This window comes from Nomia melanderi, chromosome 1 (assembly GCF_051020985.1).
Source record: "Nomia melanderi isolate GNS246 chromosome 1, iyNomMela1, whole genome shotgun sequence".
NCBI lineage: Eukaryota > Metazoa > Arthropoda > Insecta > Hymenoptera > Halictidae > Nomia > Nomia melanderi.
In genome coordinates this window covers 38,068,278-38,094,478 of record NC_134999.1, presented here as the reverse complement: position 1 = coordinate 38,094,478, position 26,201 = coordinate 38,068,278, and the positions used below count along the sequence as shown (strand labels likewise).

Sequence of the window (26,201 nt, the reverse complement as noted above, 5' to 3'; positions counted from 1 at the left end):
GGCGGGAACTTTTTAACGGAGGGCCGAGGAGGGTCCTGAATTGGGCTTGATTCCGTTGAATCTTTAATGAAAGGCACGTCTGGATTTTAAAGGGTTCGCGGCAATCATTGCCGGTTGAAATTTTGGATTATTCCAAAAGAACTGAAACTACCCTTACACGACGCTTCAAATTCTACGTTTTGCGAACGCTACAACTCTTAAAGTAAAATGTACCTTGCTCCAGAGAGAAGTAAAAAGGACTCTTGCTAAGTACTTCATCGATAACGTTCCTAGAATCCTAGCAATTATTAACAACAAAACCAGAAGACAGAGCACGTGATAACGGAATGCGAAGGAACTAGAAACGATATCCATAGAAACGCTGCATGAAGATCAAGGGACAGGAATACTGAAAGAGATGCAGAGGAAAAGGTTGCAAAGGAGGGAAAGATCAAGAGAAACTCAAAACTAATAAACCATAGATAAATGCATATAAGTCAACTAAATAGATAACCAAAAGTTCTTCCTAACCCAACAGAAATTTACACTATAAATAATAACATTAACAACGGAAGAGCTCCGCGCGGAAAGATTGCGAAGACAAATGAATGAGAAGAACGTCGTAGGACTGTCGATACCGAGTGTACCGAAAAAGACGTGTAACGGAGGGGGCCCTTTATAATTCGTTGTATCTCGGCGAACAGCCAAGCGTGCCGGAGATTTCGCGGCTGGGTATACTCTGGGCTCCGTAGCCATCGGGCGGCCGAGCCAGAGTACATTCGTAAACATATAAAAGCGACGGCGTACGGTATCCGACACGAAAACCGCACACAGCCGTCTCTCGCCCGGTATCTCGAGGGCGAGGAGGCCGATAAGGGTGAGCGACGACCGATACGTCATCCACCCTGTGACGTCAGGTACGAGCCCGTAGCCGCGATTGGCCGAAGCAAGCCACGCCCGCGTCGCCACCCCCTGGAACGGCACGTCGTGTACAGCGAGCATTCGCCGCCACGCCCACGCGGAAAACACCCCCAGCGCTTAGGGGTGGGTTGCGTGGGATGTACGAGAACGAAACTGGGTCAGGCAGACTCGAGGCAGGCCGAGTCAGGCCGAGGCTCGAGAGTCGTCCAGGCGTTTTCGACTGGAAGCAGTCCCTTGGAAACCACCCCGAAGCCCGTCGTCGCTTCCGACCAGTCTGCCGACGAACCAACCCTTAACCATCCTCACGCCGCCGCTTGGACACCGCTTCGAACCTCGTCCGCGTTAGCGAGCACGTCGACGGAAGCTGAAACAGTTAAGGGAACGGATTTGGTGAGTGAGAGAAGCTTCGTACCCTTCAGCACTTGCATCCCCCTTTTTCACTTGCGGTTCTTTGGTTGCTGAGGAGTTTGGGGTTTATTCGGCGACTCCGGTGGGCTTTCGACGGAGGGTTAGATTGAATGGGAAATCGTTGGAGGATCTTGGTGAGAACGGTTGATTTTTCAGTTAAGCGGTTTTGGGGATTTTTGATGGTTGGAGAATGATACTGGGTGTCTATTGGGGGTAGTTTCGTTGCTTGGATCCTCTAACTGTTTTCTAGCTATAGATCTTCTAATTACTCTCTAAGTCACTGCTTTCGATACATTCTCATTTAGCTATTGGAACTCTCGCTTTCGTGCACAACTCACATTCGCTGCATTATTCCTGTTACTACTCGAAGATATGTAAATCTTTCATGATTCTTCGATTCATTTGAATACTGTGTCACGCTGGCAAGTATCATGATTGTTTGTTTCGCAAATTGTCACGCAAGCTTCGAGAAAGCACGATCTATCATTGATATCTACTACTCCTTTCGTTGTATGGCTAGAATGAAAGTTTCTCGAGCAATTTTTCGTCGATTTTTCTCTAGTGTTTGCCTTGCGCGTTAGAGCTGAATATTTTATCGAGTGATCTATAGTGCCTAACCTTTCTCCGAGAGGATCTATCGCTTACTTTCCGCGGCTCGGAGGATCCGTCGATCGGTTCAGAGAGCAGCGACCGGCGTCGGTGCCTCTATGATTGTCTGATACAATTTTCCTGTTTTGTTTTCAGTAACTAGGGAAAATAAGCTCTGTTTTAATTCTTTCCTCGAAGTGTCTGCACACGAAAATGCTCTCTGTCCATGTTTCTTTGGTCGCTCGGCCTGCCGTGCTCCTTCGGCGTTTACTCTCGCTTCGCAGTTTGTGCAATTTTTCTCTGAAAGCTCGCTCCGAGACGGTTGAAAGCAGCGCGAAACACTGAAGCGGACACTGTTGTTGATTGTTGTAGGGACTGAGGCGAGGGGCACAAGCAGAGACATGGACAATGTGCAAATGATCGGCACTAAAATCACAGCGATCAAGGAATACTTATATGTAAGGCGTTCCCATATCGCTGCACGTTCATTCATCTTGTTTCTGTTCGATTCATTTTACCTTTCTTTTTAATTAGGCTGTATTGCCGCTGCGTTGGAGCGAGTCGTGAATAATCTCCCTTTCGTTGTAAATCGCTGTAAATCGTTATTGTAGCGTTTATTTCGCATCGTCTTTTCCAGACTGTAAACCTTTATGTTCTTATGCCTTATGGAAGTTTGAAATAAATATAATGAAATATGAAATTTTACACAATTTTAGGTTATTTTCACTCCCTCTAGATTTATGTAATTAAACCAACGAATTGAATTGAAATATTTTTGTTGCTTGCGTCTCATGATCTCGACGAAGCGAATATTTGTTATCGGAGAATATTAATGACTCGTTTCAATAGTGTCTTGTTTTATGTTCAGTAAATCTTCTCGTGCATCCGTTTACCATTGCCTAGAAAAGAAATGCTTGTTCTACTTTCTCTCTATCTCTCTCTCTCTATCGTTCTGACAGGTTTCACTTTCTGTGAGTAATAAGACTGATAGTAAAACGATGCTATAATGCCAGTAACATGTACTGTGTATGTTTCTGTGAGGATCTCGATCGGTTCGAAAGACGTGTTCGTTGTGAATTCCAGAATTTCGCCCGGACACATTCACCCACCAGACTAATGAGCTCCGAGAACACGTACTCGCTCTCCAGGGAGCATTGTAACCTGAAGTATTCGGGTAAGTTTCAATTAACAATCAATTAAAATTTACGTTCGTATTGAAGCATGTACAATGGAAGAACAATTGTATAGTGATATGGAATGAGTAGAATTGTCTCCTCGAAAACCACACACGAAGACAAATCACTAAAAGTCTCGATCAAACATACTTGTATTCCTCCTACACGAATGCTAATAAATTTACAAATTTATTTATTCAAAATTCGCTTAATACCTAAAACCTACTATAATTAAATTACTTGCCAAAACACTAAGAACATTTACAGTAGTTGAAATACTAATCACTTCAGAGAAATTTCACCTTCACTGCATGTCTGACCACGAACAATCCCTAACTACTTCAGCCTCATTGCTACAACAACAACCACTAACAACAACAACAACAACAACAGTCATCAAAAGTTGTAATACCATTTAGTAAACTGTATAAAAACTATCAATCTCTGTGTGTCTGACCACTAACCGTCCGTATCTACTTAAACCATATTTCCTTACTTCTCGAGCGCGCCACGGACAGACATAAATTAGCAGCTATATCGGAGCATTCCCTCGTGTCCCCTAAATTCAAGAGCTGCCTCGGCTCCTCGAGAATGAAATCCCGAAGTCACAATATTGTCCTGATTCCGCGAGGCTCCGGGAAGGGTGCATAATAATGGCGGATTTAGAATTGGCTTGAAGAGGTTCGTAGCCAACGAGTGGCTGAGGACAGATTACACGCCGCAGAAAGGGCGGAAGGGTTTACTCGCCACGGCCCTGTTTGCCGTTCGGGATGTGTCGAGCGCCGATAAGGTGTCCTCGTCGTAGCCGAAAGTCAATTTTAAACTATTCCCCGTGTAACGCGAATCCATTATAATTTTCGTTGACCTCGCGTCGAAAATTTTTAACGAACAGTCTCGTTTACGAGTTTAAATTGCTATCGACATTAATGGCGTATAAAATTTTAATTGTCCGTTACTCTTCTAGACTTGATTTACTAACAATAAAACCTCACGTTTACGACGACAGTAATTTCTTTTAGGGCTCAATAATTATACCTAACCGTTCGTGATTACTAATTGTGCTTCTGTCATAAATATCGTCCACCTGTTTTAGATTAAATACTAATTACTTCGACCTTTATCAAAAGCATTCTACTTTACCGGGAAATACTTTACATTGGATTTACATGAAATTAAATTATATTGACGACTGAATTAATTCGTACAATTTATATCGAAGGGATATCCGCGGTCCACAAAGTACCCGTGAAAAATCCAAGCGAACTCTCCACTCATTACTATAAATTAACCGGGGCAATCCCGCTTATAAATCGCTGGAACTAATTGCCGCGTGTAGCAGCCCCTAGAAGGCGCTTTGATTAAAGCCCTGGACCAGGGGTCCGGTGCATCTGGTGCCAAAACAAGTTTCCGCTTCGAGCTTGAACCTGTAATTGGATATTGCACGGAATCGCATGCGTGTCTGCGTCTGGTTTCTGCACGGTCGAGCCTCGATTACCGTTCAACTACACGTTAATCGTACAGAAAGATCGCCGATTAATTGGATTTCAAGTATTTACTGTTAGCCCGGCCTCCGCGAGAAGCGACATAAACCTTGAAAAGAAGGAGAGTCTGTCGGCCTCGCGACGTTAGATTGATAGAGCTGGATTAGCTCGAGCAGAGCCCCTGGAAGCTAGGGATTTCCCTTGTCTAACCATTGGCTCAGGCCGATTCACCATAAGGTTCAGGACTCCCTTCTTTTTCCATTTGACTCTCATTCGCGTGATCATTGAAAGATAGCTATCCCTTCGAGAAACATTTTCTTTCTGAACCAATGTGCTCCTTTCCTCTTTCTATTTTATGTTGTGAAATAACATTTTGTCATTCGTACGTCTTTGCTTGGTAACTCTAATTAAAAATGACCGATTAAGTCATTCACTTAAGACTCATTCACGTGATCACTGTAAGATAGCTGTCCCTTCGAGAAACATTTTCTTTCTGAACCAATGTACTCCTTTCCTCTTTCTATTTTCTGTTGTGAAATACGCACTTTGTCATTCGTACGTCTTTGCTTGGTAACTCTAATTAATAATGACTGATGGATAGAATATTTAAGATTATTCGTTAAGAATATTTCCTGTTGAATCGCTGATATCTGTAAGTTATTTGGAAAGTTTCCATTGTTACCATTGCTCCAGAAAGAGAATACCGACTTTAAAGGGCGGCTGTTGTGTCTCCGTATCTGTTTATCCATGGGATCTCCTTAATGCAATGGGAAATGAAGGGTGGTTTATTCGACGGGATAGTTTATGGTTACCCTGCAACGGAAGGACAGTTCAATCTACCAAGGATTTACCAAGAGAACATTGAAATGCCCCGCTGCAGCCAGTTTATGTCGCAGAACTTTCGGAATTGTATACAGTGTCTCCCAAACTTCTATTACCTTATTTCCGTGCGAGTGTCCGCGGGTGTGTCTCGTTTCCTAGAATGTTTATTTCGCTTTTCGCTGCGTCGAGAATTAAACTGAAATGGAACAGAATTTTTACGATCATAAGGGAACTTTATGTTTTACAATTGTCCTTGGATACTTGGTTCATTTATGTATGGATCAAATACAATTGTTAGAGTTGGACTAAAGATACGATAACGAGAAACACAGATAAATTCTAGTGGATGTATTAAATAGTTGCATAAACGTTCAGTTCTGCAAGTGCATGAAACACAAACGAATCGCACGTCGCCGAGGAAGAAGATGAACGGGAAGGAAGAACGGAAAGAAGAAGACGAAGTGAGATGGTGTCATCCCACCAAACAAGTGAGAGTGTGTCAATATAGGTCTATACTTTCAATTGTTTGATGAGGTGAAATCATTCTAATAATTTCCGTTTTCTGCGAGGACGTCGGAGAGCCGACGGTAGGTCGATATACACGACGGAGCGCTGGGCAATCGGGCGCTCGATAAAACGGTATCAAATCAATCAATGTCAATATCGTAGAAGAGATTTCACTTGATTATAACAATTAGAGAGTCACCGTAGACGATTACGTTAGCTACTTGCCTCCTCTCTGTTATCAGAATCAATTCATAGGTTGCACAAAATCTCTCTGTTGATCGCTCGGATCGGTATCAATTTCACGAATCCATATGATTACTGTACGAACTGTGATAAATAACACAAGGTTTGGATCACTGCAAAATTACGAATACAATAATTGCTAATCATTTTAGAAAAGTATTAACTAAAATACTAAGAACTGAAGCTAGTACTAGTAACTCGGAGTGAACTGGTTGCACTAATCCGAACCTAGCTCTATTCTCAGCTTAATATCTATCAAATCACGGTTCAAAATAGCATTCGATGAAGATGATGATTGAATTAACTGTCGAAGAGAAGCTTCAAGTCCTGGTCTGCGTATCTCATTTCAATCGACCACGTTTCTGCTCTTAGACATCCTGCCACACAATGCCGAAGGTTTCCCAGCTACCAGGGAGTTCCTGATGAAGGTGGTCGACATCCTGTTGGATTTCGTCAAGTCGACGAACGATCGGAACGCGAAGATCCTCGACTTCCATCATCCCTCCGAGATGATGCGGTTGCTGGATCTCGAAATACCCGACAGCGGTCTGACTCTCCAGCAACTGCTCATCGATTGCTCCACCACTTTGAAGTACCAAGTGAAGACTGGTGAGTTTGTTCATTCGACTTACAATCGCTAAAAATGCTTACTATATTGTACACTCTGAAGACTGACAATCGGAAGAATATCAGGAAACACGTGTGAGAATGCTAATAGCTTTCTGAACGTGGTACGAACACATAAGAATACATCATAAAAATGAACGGACAGAGGCGATGATTTCCAGTAGGGAAGTTAGGTCGGTTTTATCGTGTTACCAGGCATAAACGAGGGCGATAAGCCACATAATTTCATATTCAATTTAGCATACGCTCTCGAGGGCGCAGATAAGGTGACTAGAGACACTTCCAGTCTTTCCGCCCGCTGCAACCCCCGGGATGTACACATTACCGCGCCCATGTGATAAATGAGGGGATGTAGCTAGCAAAAAAGAACCGTGGAAGATAACCCATGCGCACTGTCCATGCTGCGTTGTCGTAAAGATCGGAAAGATAGAAATATCCCGAATAATGATACCAGTAACATTCAATGTCCCGCAAAATGACTCTTACTAAAGCTATCGTTATCAATGCAATATTATACTCTATCTAACAATTTTAGGTACTCGTTAACATCGTACGTTACATTCTTCTCAAGATCCAATGAAAATCATTTCCTGTTCCATAAGCTTTTACCTAAAAATCGATGCATAATGCCGCAAGAAATCGATTTGTCGCCTTGTTGTCTCTCCTCGGAAGGTGTTAATAGTTCCAAAACTATTATCAATAGAATATTACACTCTACCTAACAGTCTTAAGTACTCATTAACATCGCACGTTACATTCTTCTCAAGATCCAATGAAAATCATTTCCTGTTCCATAAGCTTTTACCTAAAAATCGATGCATAATGCCGCAAGAAATCGATTTGTCGCCTTGTATCTCCTCGAGAGGTGTTAATATCTCCAAAACTATTATCAATACAATATTACACTCTACCTAACACTCTTAAGTATTCGTTAACATCGTACGTTACATTCTTCTCAAGATCCAATGAAAATCATTTCCTGTTCCATAAGCTTCTACCTAAAAATCGATGCATAATGCCAGAAGAAATTGATTTGTCGCCTTGTTGTCTCTCCTCGAGAGGTGTTAATAGCTCCGAAACTGATCTAAGCCGATTATCATGACGGCCGTTGAAAATTTCGCGCGTAGACGGCGATCTATCGTTGGCCGGCCGTCAAGACCGAAGTATCTCGGAGCGCGGTGCGGCGAAAGTCAACCGCAAATCCCCCGCGAAAGTTCGTTATCTCGGTAGGATTCGATTACCAGCTTGAATAGATGCTAATGCACAATGGAGGAGGGCTAACCACTTGGGCCAGGAATCAGTCTGCGACGCAGACGAGAGCTACCCTCCGTCGGTGGCCGCGTGCGCGATATACGCGCCGACAAAAACTCGTTATTAGATTATGTGCTGCGAGACCTGGCGAGCGCAGTATCGCCGATCTCTCTGACCGTTCTCGAAACCGTGAAAGGAAGTGTCCTCCCCGCCAGCCGGGGGAGAATCAATTGATTGCAGATACGCTCGAAAATATTTTCGAGGGGATGGATGATAAGAGCACGCCGACGACGGGCCACGTGAAGTATGGGAGAATAAAAAAGACGAGATACCGGTGGGAGATAGATAACGTCGTTAGCGTTCGAGGTAGACCGCTCTTCTTGGCGAATGTTTTATCTGTGACGGTTAATGTTGCTCCGGAACGTCTCTCGAATGACGAAACGTGAGCTCGTAATCTGATTTGGATCTAATGGTCTCGTGAATTGACGAGTTGGTTTGATTTGGAGTGTTCACGAATGTATGAAGTATTGTGTTATTACTGGTAGTTCGTTTGAAAATGGAAAATTATTGAAGTGAGGTTGGGATAGTTTAACAGTTTAACGGTTTGAAAGTCTAATAATTGTGTAGATAGCAAAGCCTGAGCGGTTTCTCTTGGAAATTAATTTTAATTGGATATCCTTTGCTGGAACCAAGTTCGGGATAGATTCGCGGTGTTGCTTATTAGAAGTTCCAGGATTATTAAATAACGTCGAAGCAAGGACTGAAAGTTCCCGCCGGAAGCCCGGCGGAATTAATTTAAGTTTCAGCCGAGCGCTCACTGGCCCGCGATTAATTATTTTTCGATATCGCACACGTGCTAAGCTTCAACGCGGCATCGCGAAGCGTTTCCTCCTCATTGCACCCGACTTTTCCAGGTCGGTTCATCTGGAGCATCTATTTTCGATATCTACAAGACGCTGCTAGAACGAAGACAATACCCCCCCGCGATTTCAGGTCACGCGAACTCTCTCAATCCATTCGAATTCACCTTCCCGAAGAATCTCTCTATCGAGAACACGTCGTTTTCGCATAAAGGAAGATCGATCACGAACGTCGCTACCTGAAAACGCGGACATAATCAATCAAGATTTCCCTTGTTCACCGGTACCAACCTCCTGCGTCGTGAAATGCAATTCGCTTGTCTCTTAAGCTGTCTTCGAAATGTCTGACGAACATCAAAGTTCAATCTCCAAAGATACGTGGACTAACTCTTTATGGACGGGAATCTAAACTTTTGAAATCTCTTGACAAACTGAATCATTCGTCTAAATCTTGAACACCGGAAAAGAAGGAAAGCTTATATTAACATCGGATTCTTCGAATAATTGAATCTCTCATTAGCGACTTTCGATCGTAGATATTAACCCTTAGCACTCCAGGTTGCTTTGTAACTATCAGCAACTGCAACTAGTTTTTATAGTATTCCGAAAATGATAAATGCTATAACATTTCTTCGGTCTTTTATTTTCCTTCTTAGTACCAAATTTGGATGTGTGGAGAATCTAATAATTTTAGGGTAGTTTCTTTAAGATTCATTAAAATCTTTAATATTATGACTGGTGCAATATTGGAGCCTACAGAGTGCAAAGGGTTAAACCTTGAAGTGACTATTATATGAGTCACTCAGAAGCCGATACAGTTAAGTCCATTTTTTGGTATTTCCTGATTGTAAATTTTAGTCAAATAAATGATATTCTTTTGAGCTTCTTTTCGCAGCTACTGAATATGTATAATAATTTCAGAAGTCAAACTATTAATTTCCTCAATCTTCGTTCTCTGAACTTTCTATCGCGTTAACGCTCGTCGCAAAAAGTGAAAGTAATAACCCAAGGCAAGAGGAACATCCGTTGTACCAGAGTTTTCCAATTTTCCGAAGATTGCACTTGTACGAGGGTAGTTTTTCTGGAATCCCCGGGAATTCGTGAATCGGCGGAAAAAAGTACAACGCAAGCGGCGGCGGCCGACGAAAAAACAGCGCTGTAGCGTTAGCGCACGTGGCACCACTGCACGGGGTGGCGGATTCAATAGGATCGGTGTAATTAAGAGCCATTTCTACACGATTTTCCCCCGGTGGCGATGGGGGGAAATAGTAAATAGGGGCGAGCGAGCGGGGATCGACGGAGCCGATCGCCCGCAGGGCGAACCCTTCGTGAACTTTCGGCACGAAAACCATCGGGTACACCCATCGGCGGAATTTAAATTGGTATCGATAGCCGGCCATGGAATGCAGAAATCGTTTCGTCACGGAATGCGCAGGCCGTTACGTCACGGGACCGGTATTTGAACAGTATCGCGATGAACATAATGGAATCTGAATCGCTAGAAATCACGGCCGCATCGGTATCTCCGAATCCACAGGAAATTTTTACAGAATTTCTGTCGTGTTTGATGAGCAGTCAAAGTTCATCGATACTATTTGATTTAACATTGCTGATTCTCTTGAGAGTTTCTGATTTTTTATAATTATTCATACAGATGAATAGTATAGTTTCTGATTCTTTATAATTATTCATACAGATAAATAGTATAGTTTCTGATTTTTTATAATTATTCATACAGATAAATAGTATAGTTTCTGATTCTTTATAATTATTCATACAGATAAATAGTATAGTTTCTGATTCTTTATAATTATTCATACAGATAAATAGTATAGTTTCCGATTCTTTATAATTATTCATACAGATGAATAGTATAGTTTCCGATTCTTTATAATTATTCATACAGATAGATTTAATATTAATTTTTGATTAATAGAAGTAGGCACTTTTGCAAGAACAGTAAGTTTTAATGAGAAGTTTCCTTGAAATTCTTCAGTTCATTAATATATAAAATTGAAGATTATATAGTCGATGAGCATAACAGTATAAAATATGATTCCGCTATCCATAAATTCGCGAGCGTAATAAGACGAATGGTCGAAGATCACGTTCTTTAATAACGCTTATGTCTGGACTGGAGGCAACCTGTGTTACACGCCGAATGTTTTTCTTACTTACGAGCGATATGATTGATTACGCGGCATTAGCGTTAAGTCGGGGTTACACACTTCTCTTCATACAAATCCCGAGCGCCGTAATATATTACCGTGGTCTGCGCCGAGCAGGTTCCCTCGGCCCCTTTTCTCTTTGCTGCTCGGGGAAAATGGCAAATTAGTCGGAAAACGATGCCCTCCGACGTTGTAATCGCTCGCGAGGGCAACTCGCTAGAAGAAACAAATCGTGAAACCTGTTCCATCGAACGTACCAACTTCACGGGAGGAAACATGAATTTCACAGAGATCTGTTCCGAAGTGAATTCGTTCGATCGAAATGTAACGATGATTAAATCGATCTTAAACGTGTTCGGAATATACACGCCGCTCGAACAGCGTTAAGAAGCCGAATCGACAATGGAAATGAAATTCTCCACGGTCCATTAGATTTAACAAGCGAAAGTCTATCTCGTCATTGCTCCGCGGTAATGGAAAAGAATCTAAGGGGATCCGACCGGAAAATCCCTGCAGCTCCGCGGAGAATTAACATACCCTTGAATCTGCATAATTCGCCCAGCCAGTCCGGCTTATCTCGATCCGCGCGGTGCAGTCGTGTTTGTTTTTCCTATCTGTTGTACCCCATCTTCCATCCGAGCACGGAGCCCTTCGAGCGTTCCGCTATTCATGATAACAATTAATCCTCCCTCATCTTCCCTTTAATCAAAAGTCCAATCGAACAATTAAAAACACGAAAAATTGAACGAATTAAATGTTTACCCTTCTAGTATCCCGTTTCTCGAAAATTCGTGGTTCTCCTCGGGCCGCAACGATCTGCATAAAGCAGATCGACTTATCTCGCGTTGGTCGTCCGAGACAGTTTGTTTTCCCTGCGTCCTCCGCCGGTTTGAGAGCCTCTGCAAACAATCTAGTCGCGCAGCGACGCGTGTGACGCGCAAAATGCGGCCGCTTCGGACCATCGACCCTCCTTCTACCCTTAGCTTGAACCCCGACCCACGGTACTCTTGGAAAAATCGACTGGGCGAGAGGGCAAGGGGCGGCTGGGGGTTGGGCGTCTTCTGACGCGCTACGAACCGGACGCGTGCCACGATCCACAGACCAAGATAATTGCGAATAACACTGCGACAAACGGCTCAGATACCGCTGCACGATATCGCGTTTCAGGGGTTGACTTTTGTGTCGATGCGTGTAGCTGTGTTTCTAGGGGTTGTTGCCTTTGGTTGGCTGCATCGGCCCTGGGAAGCTAAAGACGATAGCAACCTTGTTCGAGATATAAAAAATATTTTGCTATTAAAATTGGTAATAATGGTGATAGCACGCGATTGGGGATTGTAGAATGTTGTAGACAAGAGGTTGACTTTTGTGTGGACGCGTGTATCTGTGTTTCTAGGGGTTGCCTTTGGTTGGCTGCATCGGCCCTGGGAAGCTAAAGACGATAGCAACCTTGTTCGAGACATAAAAAATATTTTGCTATTAAAATTGGTAATAATGGTAACAACGCGATGGGATAGAATATTGTCGACAAGTTGAAATAAGAATTGCAAAGAGTTGCACTTTGAAGCTGTTGAATTTAAAAGAAAACAGAACTGCCCCAAGATGTTGATTAAAGATCTCTGATTCAGATTTAATTAAACAATTCATGTTTCTTGTGCTTCTGACGAAATAATTTGAAGAATTCAAGGAGATTCCATGATCTTGAACATTGAACCGACTTCCTCAATCGGAAAATCCTCAGGCTACAGCTACAGATGGGCCAAGGGGAGCATTTAGCCCCTGAAAGACCGGCGTCATACGTCAATCACTACGTAATGCCGTGAGATTAAAATGTCCGGACGCCAGCCCCGTAACGTTCATTCGCGTCTATCGTACTGCGAGAAACAACATATTAAGAGAAAACAGTGGTCTCTTTTCGGAGGCAGTTCTCGAGGAGCTATCGTGGTTATCAAAGGTCCCAGGGTTATCGAGCACCCGGGGGAGAAAGGTCTTTCGCGGCCGGATATTCAATGGAGTGAATCCATCAATTCTCGGGATCAAGGGATCCACGTTATTTTAGAGAACGATAGGACAGAAGGTTCGTAGGGTGCGACGGATGGAAATCCTGCGTCATGGAAATATAGCGCTAGGCATATTTCAACAAATTTTGTATAAAAGTACCAAAGTATCAAGTGTCCTAATAAACCAGTAGAAAAACAAGAAATAACCAACAATCTATGAATATATCAATGAAAATCACAAATTACAATAGGAAGAGGATAAGAAGTCTCAAATATGATATAACGGTTGATCTTTAAACAATTCAAGTTGAAATGATAAAGGGAGGCTCAGAAATTCTAATTAAAATAGCAGATACAATTTCTTCCTTGAAACGAGATTTGAATTGAGACAAACGGCAAAATGGGATTGCTCGGGAGCTAAAAATCCGAGCGGTAATTCCTGTAGAAAATAGCGACGCACTTCGCGTATGAGAAACAGCAGAATCCCGAGCGCTGGTTCCCCCAGTTGCATCAGGAGGCGAGCTCCCATCGAACAGAAGCATTAACCCTGATCCTAGCGCGATGTTCAGCAGAGCGGATGACAACGTACTCAGCGAGCGGCTTAAAGCTCTCTTCCCGCTTTCTGCCCGCGTGCCTTTAACGTCCATCTTCCGCGTCGGGACCACGAGTACAGTGCAGAATTTTTGGACACGTGCCACGTCAGCATTATTAATTATCCCCGGCGTGCCAGCAGACTCCGAACAATCACTGTCGCGATACAATTAGCACACTTCTGATTTATCGCTGGAACAATTAATTAGAAAGTTTTGATCCTATCGCACGAGGATCGAAAGTAAACTTTCGCTGTTTGGAACCAGTGAACTAGAATCAGATTTTCGAGCATCGTCTAATGAATTCTTCGATGCTCTTTCGAAAATTAATGACTGATAGCTGAGAATCTATTGATTAATATTTGAATAGCAATGGTTGTGACAGCTTCTGAGAATTTTTCTTTCAGTAAATCATTTTGAAGCAATTTAATATACCGTTACCTATTCCCGTCATTTGCGAATTGTTTATAAATGTTCACAGGTCATCCCCATTTCTTCAATCAACTCTCCTGCGGTCTGGATCTCGTGTCAATGGCTGGAGAATGGCTAACAGCGACGGCGAACACCAACATGTTCACCTACGAGATCGCGCCAGTGTTCATCCTGATGGAGCACGTTGTACTGCAGAAGATGAGGGAGTTGATTGGCTGGAGCGGCGGCGATTCCATTCTAGCTCCCGGAGGCTCTATCAGCAACCTCTATGCCTTCCTCGCTGCGAGACACAAAATGTTCCCGGCTTACAAGGAACGAGGACTTTCAGCCATCGGCGGGCAGCTCGTTATGTTCACGTCTGACCAGGTACGTCTCAATCTACTTGGAAACAGAACACGCTACGAGCCTTATTCTGTACGAGTAAATCACAAAATTTTCGTTGGAAACTTTACAATCTTCAAGAGGATTCCTCTCTCCTAGTATTCTATCGAAGTTTAAATAAAATATTCAAACAATTAATTTATACAAATTTATTAGACTTCCAAAGTCCGAAACTCTTAGATATAATTGTTAACACTAGAACTACCAAGCACTTAAACTGACTTTTCCAAATTTCTTTCTAAAACTTATAACTGTGTATTTATTAAGACTTCAGTTGGTTTATATTTCAGTGTGGGTATTACTAAATCAGCTCCTTTAACGATTTCTCGGAGAAGCATCTGTGCCTTCTCAGTAATTGTATAAAAAGACATCAGGAATGGGTCACGTTGACCCATCTGGTAGTTCTAGTGTTAATAAGTTGTCGGTAGACACAGTTAATCTGCAGTGTCCGCGATACTTCGTTCGACAGTGTCATTATTCGGTGAAATCGTGTGCCGCTGTCTGCGGACTGGGAACGGACAACTGCGTGATGGTTCCGAGCGACGAGCGAGGCCGAATGATCCCGGGGAAGCTGGAGGAGCTGATCATGGAGCGCAAGGCGAAAGGACATATCCCCTTCTTCGTGAATGCCACTGCGGGAACAACTGTAATCGGTGCTTTCGATCCCATCCCAGAAATCGCTGACATCTGCGACAGGCACAAGCTCTGGCTTCACATCGACGTAAGGAAAATTGCCTAACGTATCATTGAAACCCCTGAACCTTCTAAAGATCGACAGCCCGCCGATAGATTACGAGAAATTACAAAATTATTAAGTAGCCGTCGCACCGGTTCATAAGTGCTAAGTAACTATTAGAGATGAAAACGGGGTGAATAGCACGTTTGGGAAGTTACAAAGGGACAACAGAGATTTCCACTTAGCCGGGCAGCTTATTCAAATCGGTTCGTCGTTCGGACGATAAATGCCAAACGCGTAAGAGCCTTAACGTTAATAATAGATGTGGGAATCGTCGCGCGTTTGGCTGGAGGCGAATCCACGGGGTAAACTGGGGGTAAAACTCGACGGATCCGGGCTTTGCGAGTCAACGCTTAACCTGCTCCTCTATTTTTCATCTTCTTACAGGCGGCTTGGGGTGGTGGACTGCTTCTCTCGAGGAAATACAGGCATCCTAGATTGACGGGCATCGAACGGTGAGTCTCGATTGTTTATGCGTTTTATTCGTTGCTCGATCGACTCCGCTCCACCCTCGTCGAAGCCTCTCTCCTTCGATCGGATACACCTCCACATGTGTTCCCCGCAAGGGTGCCTTAATCCTCGAGCTTTATAGTTTATTGAGGCTTAGTTTGATGAAGTCACTCAGGAAAAAAGGCTCACTCACCGCTCGGGAAGCCTTAACGCGCTGCCGGCGTATAGCGAAATCGATAGGAAACTCCGAAATGGAGTCCAGAAAAATTACTTTGCATTAGAATGAGCCGATCCACTCTATCCGCGCGTGTTCCTCGTCGTTGCCGAAGCTCCGTTGGATATTTCCCGTTGGAATTTTCACTTCCATCCGCTATTACTCTATCAGACTTCCAGAAACATTCTAAGATTAACGAACAACATGCACTATCTATATCGACCAATTAATTTCCCTTTCGATCGACGTACCAAGTCTTCACTGAAAGCTAAAGAGTATATTTAAACTTAGATTCAGAGACCAGATTACAAGATGTATTAACTAGAAACTTTCATCTGTTATTTAATGCTTCATTAACCACAAAATGAAGTAAAGACCCTGATAAGTCCATTAAAAAATTGCAATATCTACAGTATGAACGTTCCTTCCCAAGAATTCAGAGAATCCAGAGTTTAGGGTACAGCGACAAGCGCGATTAATGCAAATTAACCCATTAAATCCGATGCACGCGGCATTAAATGCCCGCAGCGTAACCGGAAGGGGCATGGCGAGCGACGCGGAAACGCGATACCTGCAGGCGATTCGCGGACAGTGTCGTAATCCGTGGAAACGAGGGTGGCTGCGAAAGGAGTGACTCCTGTCCGGGACACATGCGAACTTTCGCATACACGCCCGCAAGCACGCTGATGTCCGACCCCACGCCGGTTGCAATGGGGGTCAGGGATAGCCCTCCTCTCGATCAGCTCGGATGGGGTTGGCGAGATTAATCCGCGATTTGCATCCGGGCGCATCTGCTCCCTCCATTCAACGACGGACAGTCCCTGACCCGAAAAAACTGGCACGAGGCCTCCCAAGAAAATCATTTTTCCTCTTCAAAAGCCTCCTCCGGCCTTCCTATCGATGTGTCAACCGTTCCGCTCGGAGAAATTTATTCGTACCTTTGTTGCCGTGATTAATAATCTCCGCGGCACACCGTCGGATGATAAAAGACTGATTCGAGTGAATAAATGCAGAGCCGGGGGACTCTTTGTCTCCGCGTAGGATCCATTGAACGCGTGGCAACCTCTTTGTTAGTTTTTATTCGTATACGGCGAACCACGAGAATGTGTGATTACTTTCGACGAATTTCAGGATACTACGGTACGCATATTATTACTGTATGCACGTACTTTCGGTATTATTTTTCAAACAATGGCAGTGGCCAACCCTTTGGGACACGATGTGTGTTTCAATTTGGATAGTCAACGTTATTTCGTTTGATTCGGGTTTAACGCGGTACTTTTATGATTTATTCAAGAACACTCGAGTATTAAAGTCGTTCTTATATACGATACAGTTATAATACTACGAAGAATTCAACTGGAAATTCATAAAATTCGTAGCTGATGGAATAAAACGTCGGGATCGCAATGGAGCAAACACTGATATACAAGAAATACGAGAATCTTAATCGGAACTACGGCTGGAAACTTAGCCGAGGAACAATGTTGCAAGAAACAAAACTTCTTGAACCCTCGCGGGACCATTTAACTGCGACAAAAACCGACATCCGTCCCCCGCCTGTTCGCCATTATCCGACTATCGACCATGCACGGCGCCGATTGTCGTTCCTTTTGGCGGCGACTGTACCGCGTAGGACTTCCTTCCTGAAGGTCTTGATTAAAATGGCAAACGAAAAGTCCGAAGGACGAGCAACAGCTGGATCAGTTCCCTGGAGCGCATTTGCTGAACAGAAACGCTCCTCTTCTATATCGACGCCGCCGCCGCATCGTACCGTGCCTTCCGCGGGCCTGAAATAAAAGACCGTGCCTCGACAATGCCGGATTAAACTCGTACAAAGGGAACTGCTTCCCTCATTCTCTCGTTGTCTGTCTTCGCTGCTGCTGTCTGCCTTCCCCAACCCTTCAGACAACGAACCAACAGAGAGAGAGAGACGGAGAGAGAGAGGGAAAGGGAACGTACCGTGATTCTGTCGTCGCGACAAAGTCAGAAATGATTACGCATAAAAGGTCCCTCCCGGAACGAGCAAGGTCTGCAGTCGGAAGTGAAGCTGCGTCTGTCCTCCTCTAACCTGCCATTGTGCGCTGAATATTCGGGAGTTCTTCCTTTGACGGTGCATCCCATCCGTCTGGGGCACAGTGCGTCGCGAATTCTTGAACGCACATCGCGTCCTCAGTCCTGGAAATTAGATTAATGGCGACATATTGGATTGACACGTAGCAGCAAAGTTTTCATTGATGTCACTCGTTCGAGGGAGGAGAGTGGTTTTGAGGGTTGAATTTATAAGTTAAACATTGACGATGAAACGTTGTAATGGTAAAGGGAATATTAATAAAGTTCACGTGGACTGTTTGACTTATTTAAATTGTTGTGTTCGCGCGCGGGATAGCGAGTTGGAAGGTTTAAAAGTCAGTTTCGCTTTTTCGTACTCGGGCGCCTGCTGCCCCGAGGGGGTGAGGATAATTAGCAACCCCCGTGGTAATATATATTGTGCGGCTTTTGGGGTTGGCACCTAGGACGAATTTAAGAGTGAACGCAGGGGTGGTGCACGCGCCAGCCCCAGCTGCGGATCGCATTAATCACTCGAGCTTTCTGTGCGGACATTATGCATACTCTTAACGCCGGCTTCTTTAACTAATAGAAAATCTGTACACGCCCCTTGAAACGTTGCTTCTAATTCGATTAAATTTTTGCTTCCGATGGAATCGAAGCTTGGTTGAATGAAGGTGAATAGGACAGATACGTGCAGCTCTGGGATTCTAACCCTTTGAACTCTGTAGGCTCCAATATTGCACCAGGAATAATATTAGATATTTTAATGAATCTTAAATAAACTACCCTACAATTATTAGATCTTTCACACATCCAAATTTTGCACTAAGAAGGAGAATAAAGGATCTAAGAAATGTTATAGCATTTCTCGTTTTCGCTAGGGATACTATAAACATTAGTTGCAGTTGCCGATAGATTGCTAAACCATCTGCAGTGCTAAGGGTTAAGTAACAGGAATCTGTCGGACGATCGGAGGATTTACCTTGTACACCGGAGCAATGGAGACTTCATCGGATGCTTAAAACGTGTTCAACAGTAAGCTCTTGAAAGTAAATGCTACGGAACACGACGGAGTCGGACGCCGAAGAGGATGAAGTGACTAATGGCAAACGCCTGTCGCCGACACGGATCTCTTTTCCCGCGTCGCCTCGAGTACCCTCAGCATCATCCGCAGTCAACAGACTGAAGAGACAGTGTCGCGATATATGTGTCAGTTGCCGAGTGTCGATAACGTTTGTCATAAAGCGGACAGCTGGTTGTCTGCTCTCTAGAAAACTGGCAAATGACGTGTTCCCAACGATACGCTGGTGTCCATGTTTCCGGTTAAACTGAATCTTCCCTTCGATGATGTTCAACCCTTAAATGTATTATTATCACTCGACGACATATCTATTGCTTCTGAATCTTCTCGCGTGCCGACGAAAATGATAACTTCGGAAATTTGTACAACTGTTGAATTATAGTGTAGATGTTTCAGAACGAACATCTCTTTCAAATGTTTATTTTTCTTATTGAATCTTTAAATTTAAACAGGAGAAAGACAATGACTAATGAAGTGATTTATAATACCTATAGAGTGAAATGAAACTTCCTTTGAAATACTATACAAAATTATTCCACCGTTGCGTTCGGAGAAAGGAAATGATCACCTTAATGATATGCAGCACTTGTTGATCGTTCCGAGTGCATCGCAAATTGGTGTCAAGTAGTACACAGCATCTCGCACTCAGCGATGGCCAGGATTAAGAAGGGTTAAGAGTTTTTACCGCAAGGGTGTGTGTCCCAGGCACGGAGGGTTAAATCCAATCCCGTAGCTATATTAATAGCTCTTTTCTCGAGTTGATGGACCACCGCGGCACGAAGGGAAGATAACTCATATTTCATCCCCTATTGGTCCCCGTGGGAGTGGATAAACGTTCGACGACCAGCTGGGCTCGCTCGGCTTTTTCAGCCACCTTGACGTGCCGGTTTTCGACAGGTTCCTGATAAAATCGTTGAATGGGGAATCTGGTTCAGGAGAAATCATTCACACCCCCTGTAACACATCCACCGTTCTATCTATTTAACACTCTGTGTACTGAACCACATAAAAAATATTTTAATAATATGTCTAATTATTGTACACAATTTTTCAATTAATATTTCTTAATTTTTTGGGAATGTCCACAGAGCTGACTCAGTAACCTGGAACCCCCACAAACTCATGGGAGCCTTGTTACAGTGCTCGACGATCCACTTCAAGGAGGACGTAAGTGATCAATAACTACAATTAATCTTAAACCTTCCGATCCCCGAAACGTCGAAGACCCTCTTCGAAAAGTTAAACGATGATCGGCAAAATTGAATGGAACAGAAATCCTTTACAAAATATTACTTCGTGGTTGTAAAGTTTGTGCACGATGCAACGTGCTGTGAAATCTGTATTATTGGCAGAGGGGTGAATAATTATTCCGCAAACAATAATAACAACGTCCGGCCGTGTTCACGCGTGTTATGCATCCGCGAGGAACGACGCAAGATCCTGCAACGAAATTCCAGGCGCCGGTAAGGGTGATGACACAACAGCGGCTGCATTCCGAGGGGTAGACGTACACGTCGGAACGCAGCACTGCAGGAATTTAATTAAACTAAGAGATAACATATGTTGCCGACCGTGCGACGGCTCGCCGGAGGGTTTGTCCCTCCCGACGCCTGCGTGGTTATTGCTGGCGCAGGACTTCCCCCTCGGATATTAAAATTCCGCGCACCGGCTGCCGCGAAAACGTTCCGGGGGAGATTCTATTCTTTCGTCGTTCTTGATATCGTTATCCCCACACCCTTGGAAAAATCGTTTGCGTTCGTCTGTACGACCGCCTTCCCACTCGGGATCTTAAAAAAGAAATGATCATTCCCAGGACGATTCTATTTCAAGTCCTCGCGATGCAGTTTTAATTAAACCCATTAACGTAACCACGCAGCTGTTTCATAACGATAAAACGCAGGGTTTCGTTGAAACGCGTCCACCGCAGAGAAATGAGAAGTTCCGCTCGATTTGAGGATTTCAAGAGAAACTTAATTACAATTCGAGTGTACAGAGATTATTTAACGAAAATAAGGACCGGCGATTAACGGCGAACGTTCGTTTCCAAGCTTCCAATTTAACTTTCGCGTGAAAGACTCGCAGAAACGCGTGAACACAATGGCTGCTAGGGTGGCGGAGTCCCGTCCGCCATTTTGTAAATTCAATATCCCTCAGTTTCCCTCCTCCTGCGCATGAGTTGGGTACCATATCGACCCGTCCGGGTCCGTTTGTTCCTGTTCCTGTTCCGCGGCTGTCAATCAGAAACTTTCCCGAACGTGCCTCGAAATACGCATTGTCGGGGAGGAATTGAAAAACGGCACCCTCCGTCCGACGTGCGCGATCCATCGCCGCTTTATGCGTGCTTCCAGGGCCTCCTGATCAGCTGCAACCAAATGTCCGCCGAGTATTTGTTCATGACGGACAAGCTCTATGACGTGAAGTACGACACCGGCGATAAGGTGATTCAATGCGGACGTCACAATGACATCTTCAAGCTGTGGCTGCAATGGCGTGCCAAGGTAAACGCTCCGAGGATTCAATGAGGCTAACGGATAATCAACTCAGCTGATGGTTTTAATATCTCGAAAATTTCATATGAAGGGAACAATTTTCATTTGAAGAGAACAGATTCGTTTTGTAAGAACTATGAAAAGATTGAACCTTTTGACCACTATTGCCATTCTTGTAATAGTATAAAAAATTGATTCTCGTTTCAAAATACCTTCGTCTCTTTGTCTTTTTATTATCTGACATCTTCTTCTGTTTCTTGTGTTATTTTCATGTTGGTTAATATCGTCACAGGGCACAGAAGGCTTCGAGAAGCACATGGATAGATTAATGGAACTTACGGAGTACATGGTCAGACGGATCAAGCAGATGCCCGACAAGTACTACTTGATACTCGAACCGGAAATGGTGAACTGCTGTTTCTGGTACCTGCCAACCCGCGTGAGGAACATGCCACATACTAGCGAGAGGATTAAGATTCTAGCTGATGTAAGACTCGTTATATCTTGTTGACAAACTTTTAAAAATTCTAAACTACAATGTTCTATGAGACTTAATTGCAACATGGTCGATAATTGTAGATGTATATCTCCGAATATTTTCAATTCAAAAAATCAGTTACGTTGCTTACCTTTTCCAAAATGAAGGGAACAGTGTCTCAAAGTGAAAATGGAATTTTCCTTTGCAGATCTGCCCGATTTTGAAGGGCCGCATGATGCAAGCCGGCACTCTAATGGTCGGTTACCAGCCGGACGACCAACGACCGAACTTCTTCAGGAACATAATCTCGAGCGCCGCGGTGACGGAAGCGGACGTGGACTTCCTGCTCGCCGAAATGGACCGGTTAGGCCACGACCTGTAAGAAACCTGCCTGTTCTAATTAGTAGCGTAATCAGCGGCGGTGTCGCGGCGCGAATTCGATCCTGCTGTTATATAGAAACTTCATCAGTGAACAGGGGAATCGCGTCGCGTTTCATTACGTGTACAAAAATTCCGGAGGCCAAACACAGATTCGCAATCATGATCAGGTAAATTAAGTATCAGAGACTGGCCGACACTCTCCGATAATTCGATCCAATAGCTACAGGAAAAGTACGGTTATTTTCAATTTAGCTCGTCAGGAGTAGATCAGACGCATTGAATTTGAAATTGAAATTATCAAGGACATTCGAACGGCTTCCAAATAGCAACGATTTGTTTCGAAATACTCGAAGGTAATGATTCAAGTTGAAATAGTGATGGCGAAACGCTGATATTCGGAGAATATTGAATTTCTATGGAAACAATGGTAAAGAGAGAGGGTTGGCCAACGAATCATCGTTCGTAGTACGAATAAACGCTTCTTCAACGTATTAAAATGAAAGCTACTGATCGAAGGATACTCATAGCGTGTAAGTTCTTTAGGTTTGTAAGCACACAGCATATCCAGGAAAACGAAGGAGTCGGGTTTACAGAACTCTAGCGACGCTTCCGGCCGTAAATGTTACTAGCCTTCATTCCTCACTGCTCTACAGTTATCACTAGGAACGGAAGGGAAACGCATAGGAACGACGTGTATCGACGTCATGAACCGAAGCAATAGTTGAAATATTCCTGCTTCGATAGCTCGCGTTCGGTTGTTGATTTTGGTCTTCAGTTTACGATCGAGACACGTTCCATGTCGGATCTCAAGCGGACGACGCACTTCCGTTTTGTAGGGAAAATATTTTATGAACGGAAGAGAGAGAAACAGCTTCGTCGAAGGTGAGCAAAATTTTCTTCGAAACGTTTCCCTTTAAATTTCACAATTAATTTCCTCTATCTTTGTTCTATCATTCGAAAATTTTGCTCGTCTCTGTTAATGCACACTTAACATTTAACCGACTGAAAGTTTCAAGTAAAACTACATATGTTTTTTGGCAAGTATTTTCATTTGATCAAAGTTTGAAGTGAATTGTTTGAAAATTGGAAGAACTAAAGGGTTAAATGTGAAAGTATACAGACGACGAATCAACATCGAGTTCCCGAGATCCGACTTACATTGTTCCGTGCTCGTTACGCGTAGTTGCAACGGATCACAAACGAGAAAGAGGTACAAAATATTTTTACTTGGGACGGTTACGCTACGGAGATAATTAAAATAGGATAGTGATATTGATTGATTTGTTCCGCATAGAATCTAAACCAGCTGATGCTGCGAGTTACTTTGTTGAAGAGACTAAATGAATTTGTTACTTATTGATCGTTTGCGATGGTATAAGAAAAATGGCCCGCATCCATTACTATACAAGAAAAAAAAGTATAAATGTATTTAATAAAAAAAAAAAGTATAATATATAAATATATATATATAAAGAACAAAGCGTATATTATATATATATATATATTTAGTGTTGAGATTTTAAAGATACAAAACACAAACCCATGAAAGTACATGCTTTTTCAAGTATTCGCGCGAACGGTTGTCATTTAGTTCGTCGATTACCATCATACTCACTGTAAAACTGATCCTGACTACGATCTTGTTAACTTAGAATTTAGTTCGATAGTTAGTCACTCGTTTTCGTATCGAAAGACACTTCTAGGACAACTTCGTCACCGCGTAGGCCTCTAGCACTCACCGGTCGAAATCGTTTCATCGAAAGAGAATCAAAAAACGTTTCCTTTTTCTAGACAAGTTTTACGATATTTTCGCCCGTAAAGACGAGAAGAACAACAAACGACGAAAAAATTTCAATCTGTTCGAATAAGAGAGAAAGGACAGTTAAGAACCGACCGACTCTATAGATTTCGGATCACTAGCCATCGAGTAACAATTAATGAAATGAAGATGAGTCTAACGTTGTAAGCGAATTACAAAGATATCTAGGTGTAAATCGTACGGAGGCGCGTAAATGTATCTATTGTACTAAATCTACGAATTTACCGTTTCCTTCTCCCTTCGACTTTCGCCATACGCAGAAACTGACGCCAGAAACGGAGGGGAAGAGGCAGAAAAAAGTTAGTGGCCGAGGAAAGTTACCGACAAGATATTATTGCTGGACTGCGGAGGTTCGTGCGATTCAAACTTCAAATACGAACCTTAACCTTCAAAATATGCTATACCAACGTAAACTTAATAAACTCGAATCGAAGACAATACAGTAAAACTAGTAGCTCTGAAAGTCGAATTTTATCGAATTCTCTGTCCCATAAAATGAATATCTGGAATTGCAACTTTGCACAAACATCCGTAGTCCGATTATCACATATATAGATCATAGTTGAATACAAATGATTCATGGGTAACGACAAGGGAACGAGTCGAGCTCGCGCACAGAATGATTCCTTAGACAATAAAGAAAGGGATAGGGGGGGGTGAGAGATATTTTTGAAAGCGATAAAAAGAGAAATATCAAAGGGAAATCCATCTGACCACAATTCCGATACCTGCAAGAGACACTCTATCGAACCGTTGTTGTTAATTGTCCACAATTTTATCGGCGTTACGTATTTTCTTTGTCTACAAAATGGCTGACGAACTTCGATATTGATATCGGAGCAAGGATATATGGATCGAATGGTATATTTCTACGGCGAACGGAAATTAAACGATGAGCCTGTCTGCGTAGAGATCACGAGAATGTAGAGATCTAAAGTCGTTCGTGAATATAAAACGTGATAAGCGCACGGCCGCTATGAGAGTGCCGTTATTCGAGACGGTTTTGTACATTATTCTTGTGCCCATTTTTTCCGAGTCACGGATCGAATGTTTGTAAATATATTCCGCCATTATCTGTTATCGATCGACTGCGAATATTACGCGTTTCTCGCGGATCTGAATATTTACGATCTCCGAAAGAAGTTACATAAATTCTTTACTTTATTGTCACTGTAAAAATAATACTGGCTGGACAGAATCAATTTTCGTTCGATTCTTATATTTGTGAATCAATACACGAGGTCGTGAAATTGCGTACACGTTCGCAGTCTGATTATTATGGTGATAAAAATTGAATATGAAGATTCCGTACACATCTTCAATTGATATTACATTGTTATTGTATATTCTATTGTATGCTGTTGATTTTTGTTCGCTGCACTATTTATTATTATTACTATGCACTTTAAACGCTGACTGCACATTGCACCTCCCCCGAAATGCTCGTAACCTATCGCACTTTTTATTATCCGTAAATGCACCAATGCACTTTAGAAAGTATGATTTGTATCGTGTCCCAGACCATCGACGAAATCGGCACAAGCGTAATTCCACATCGGTCAATTCCTTTCCTTGTGATTTATCAAAACGGCCCGGGGTGATGGACCCTGGCCTCATTATCGTTAATTATTAGTCTAAGTTGATGAACGGAGCAAGGAGAGAAAACAACAAAGTCCCAAGTCTTCCAGAAAATGATGAGAGTTATTAACAATATAGAAAGCCCCGCGATCGTCGTGGCAGTTATCGTTATACATTGTACGTAACTGAACGAAAGCAAAAGAGAAAAGAAGAAAAATACATTTATAAATATACATAGGTGAGAGAATTAATTATATATATATATATAAATATGTATATGTATGTGCCACGTGAGCGTAACGATCTCCCAGTGACGAGACAGAATTTGGAGTATATGACGAAATAAAGTTGTAGCGATGTTTGCTGGCACGTCGTCACCTTGTTGTACGACGAGTACCACCTATCAACCTAATTGACTTTATTATCCACTGTATATCAATGTCTAATAAACTGCTGTTATCCCGAATTGTCAATACATGTTACGTGAAATTTA

The 26,201-nt window shown here is 43.0% G+C and overlaps 1 protein-coding gene across 2 annotated transcripts; it reads left to right on the top strand.

Moving 5' to 3' along the window:
* Window positions 1-1,067: 1,067 nt before the first annotated feature.
* Gad1 (glutamate decarboxylase) lies at window positions 1,068-26,201 on the top strand. 2 transcript variants are annotated; one of them, XM_031971792.2, is made up of 11 exons: window positions 1,068-1,290; window positions 2,269-2,354; window positions 2,980-3,070; window positions 6,497-6,733; window positions 14,099-14,415; window positions 14,900-15,151; window positions 15,554-15,621; window positions 20,052-20,130; window positions 21,312-21,461; window positions 21,745-21,939; window positions 22,139-26,201. In XM_031971792.2, exons 2-11 carry the CDS (start codon window positions 2,298-2,300, stop codon window positions 22,310-22,312), a joined length of 1,620 nt encoding a protein of 539 aa, XP_031827652.1. In that variant the 5' UTR covers window positions 1,068-1,290; window positions 2,269-2,297; the 3' UTR covers window positions 22,313-26,201. The 2 variants fall into 2 exon arrangements, with proteins under 2 accessions (XP_031827652.1, XP_076221626.1); XM_076365511.1 differs by lacking the exon at window positions 2,269-2,354.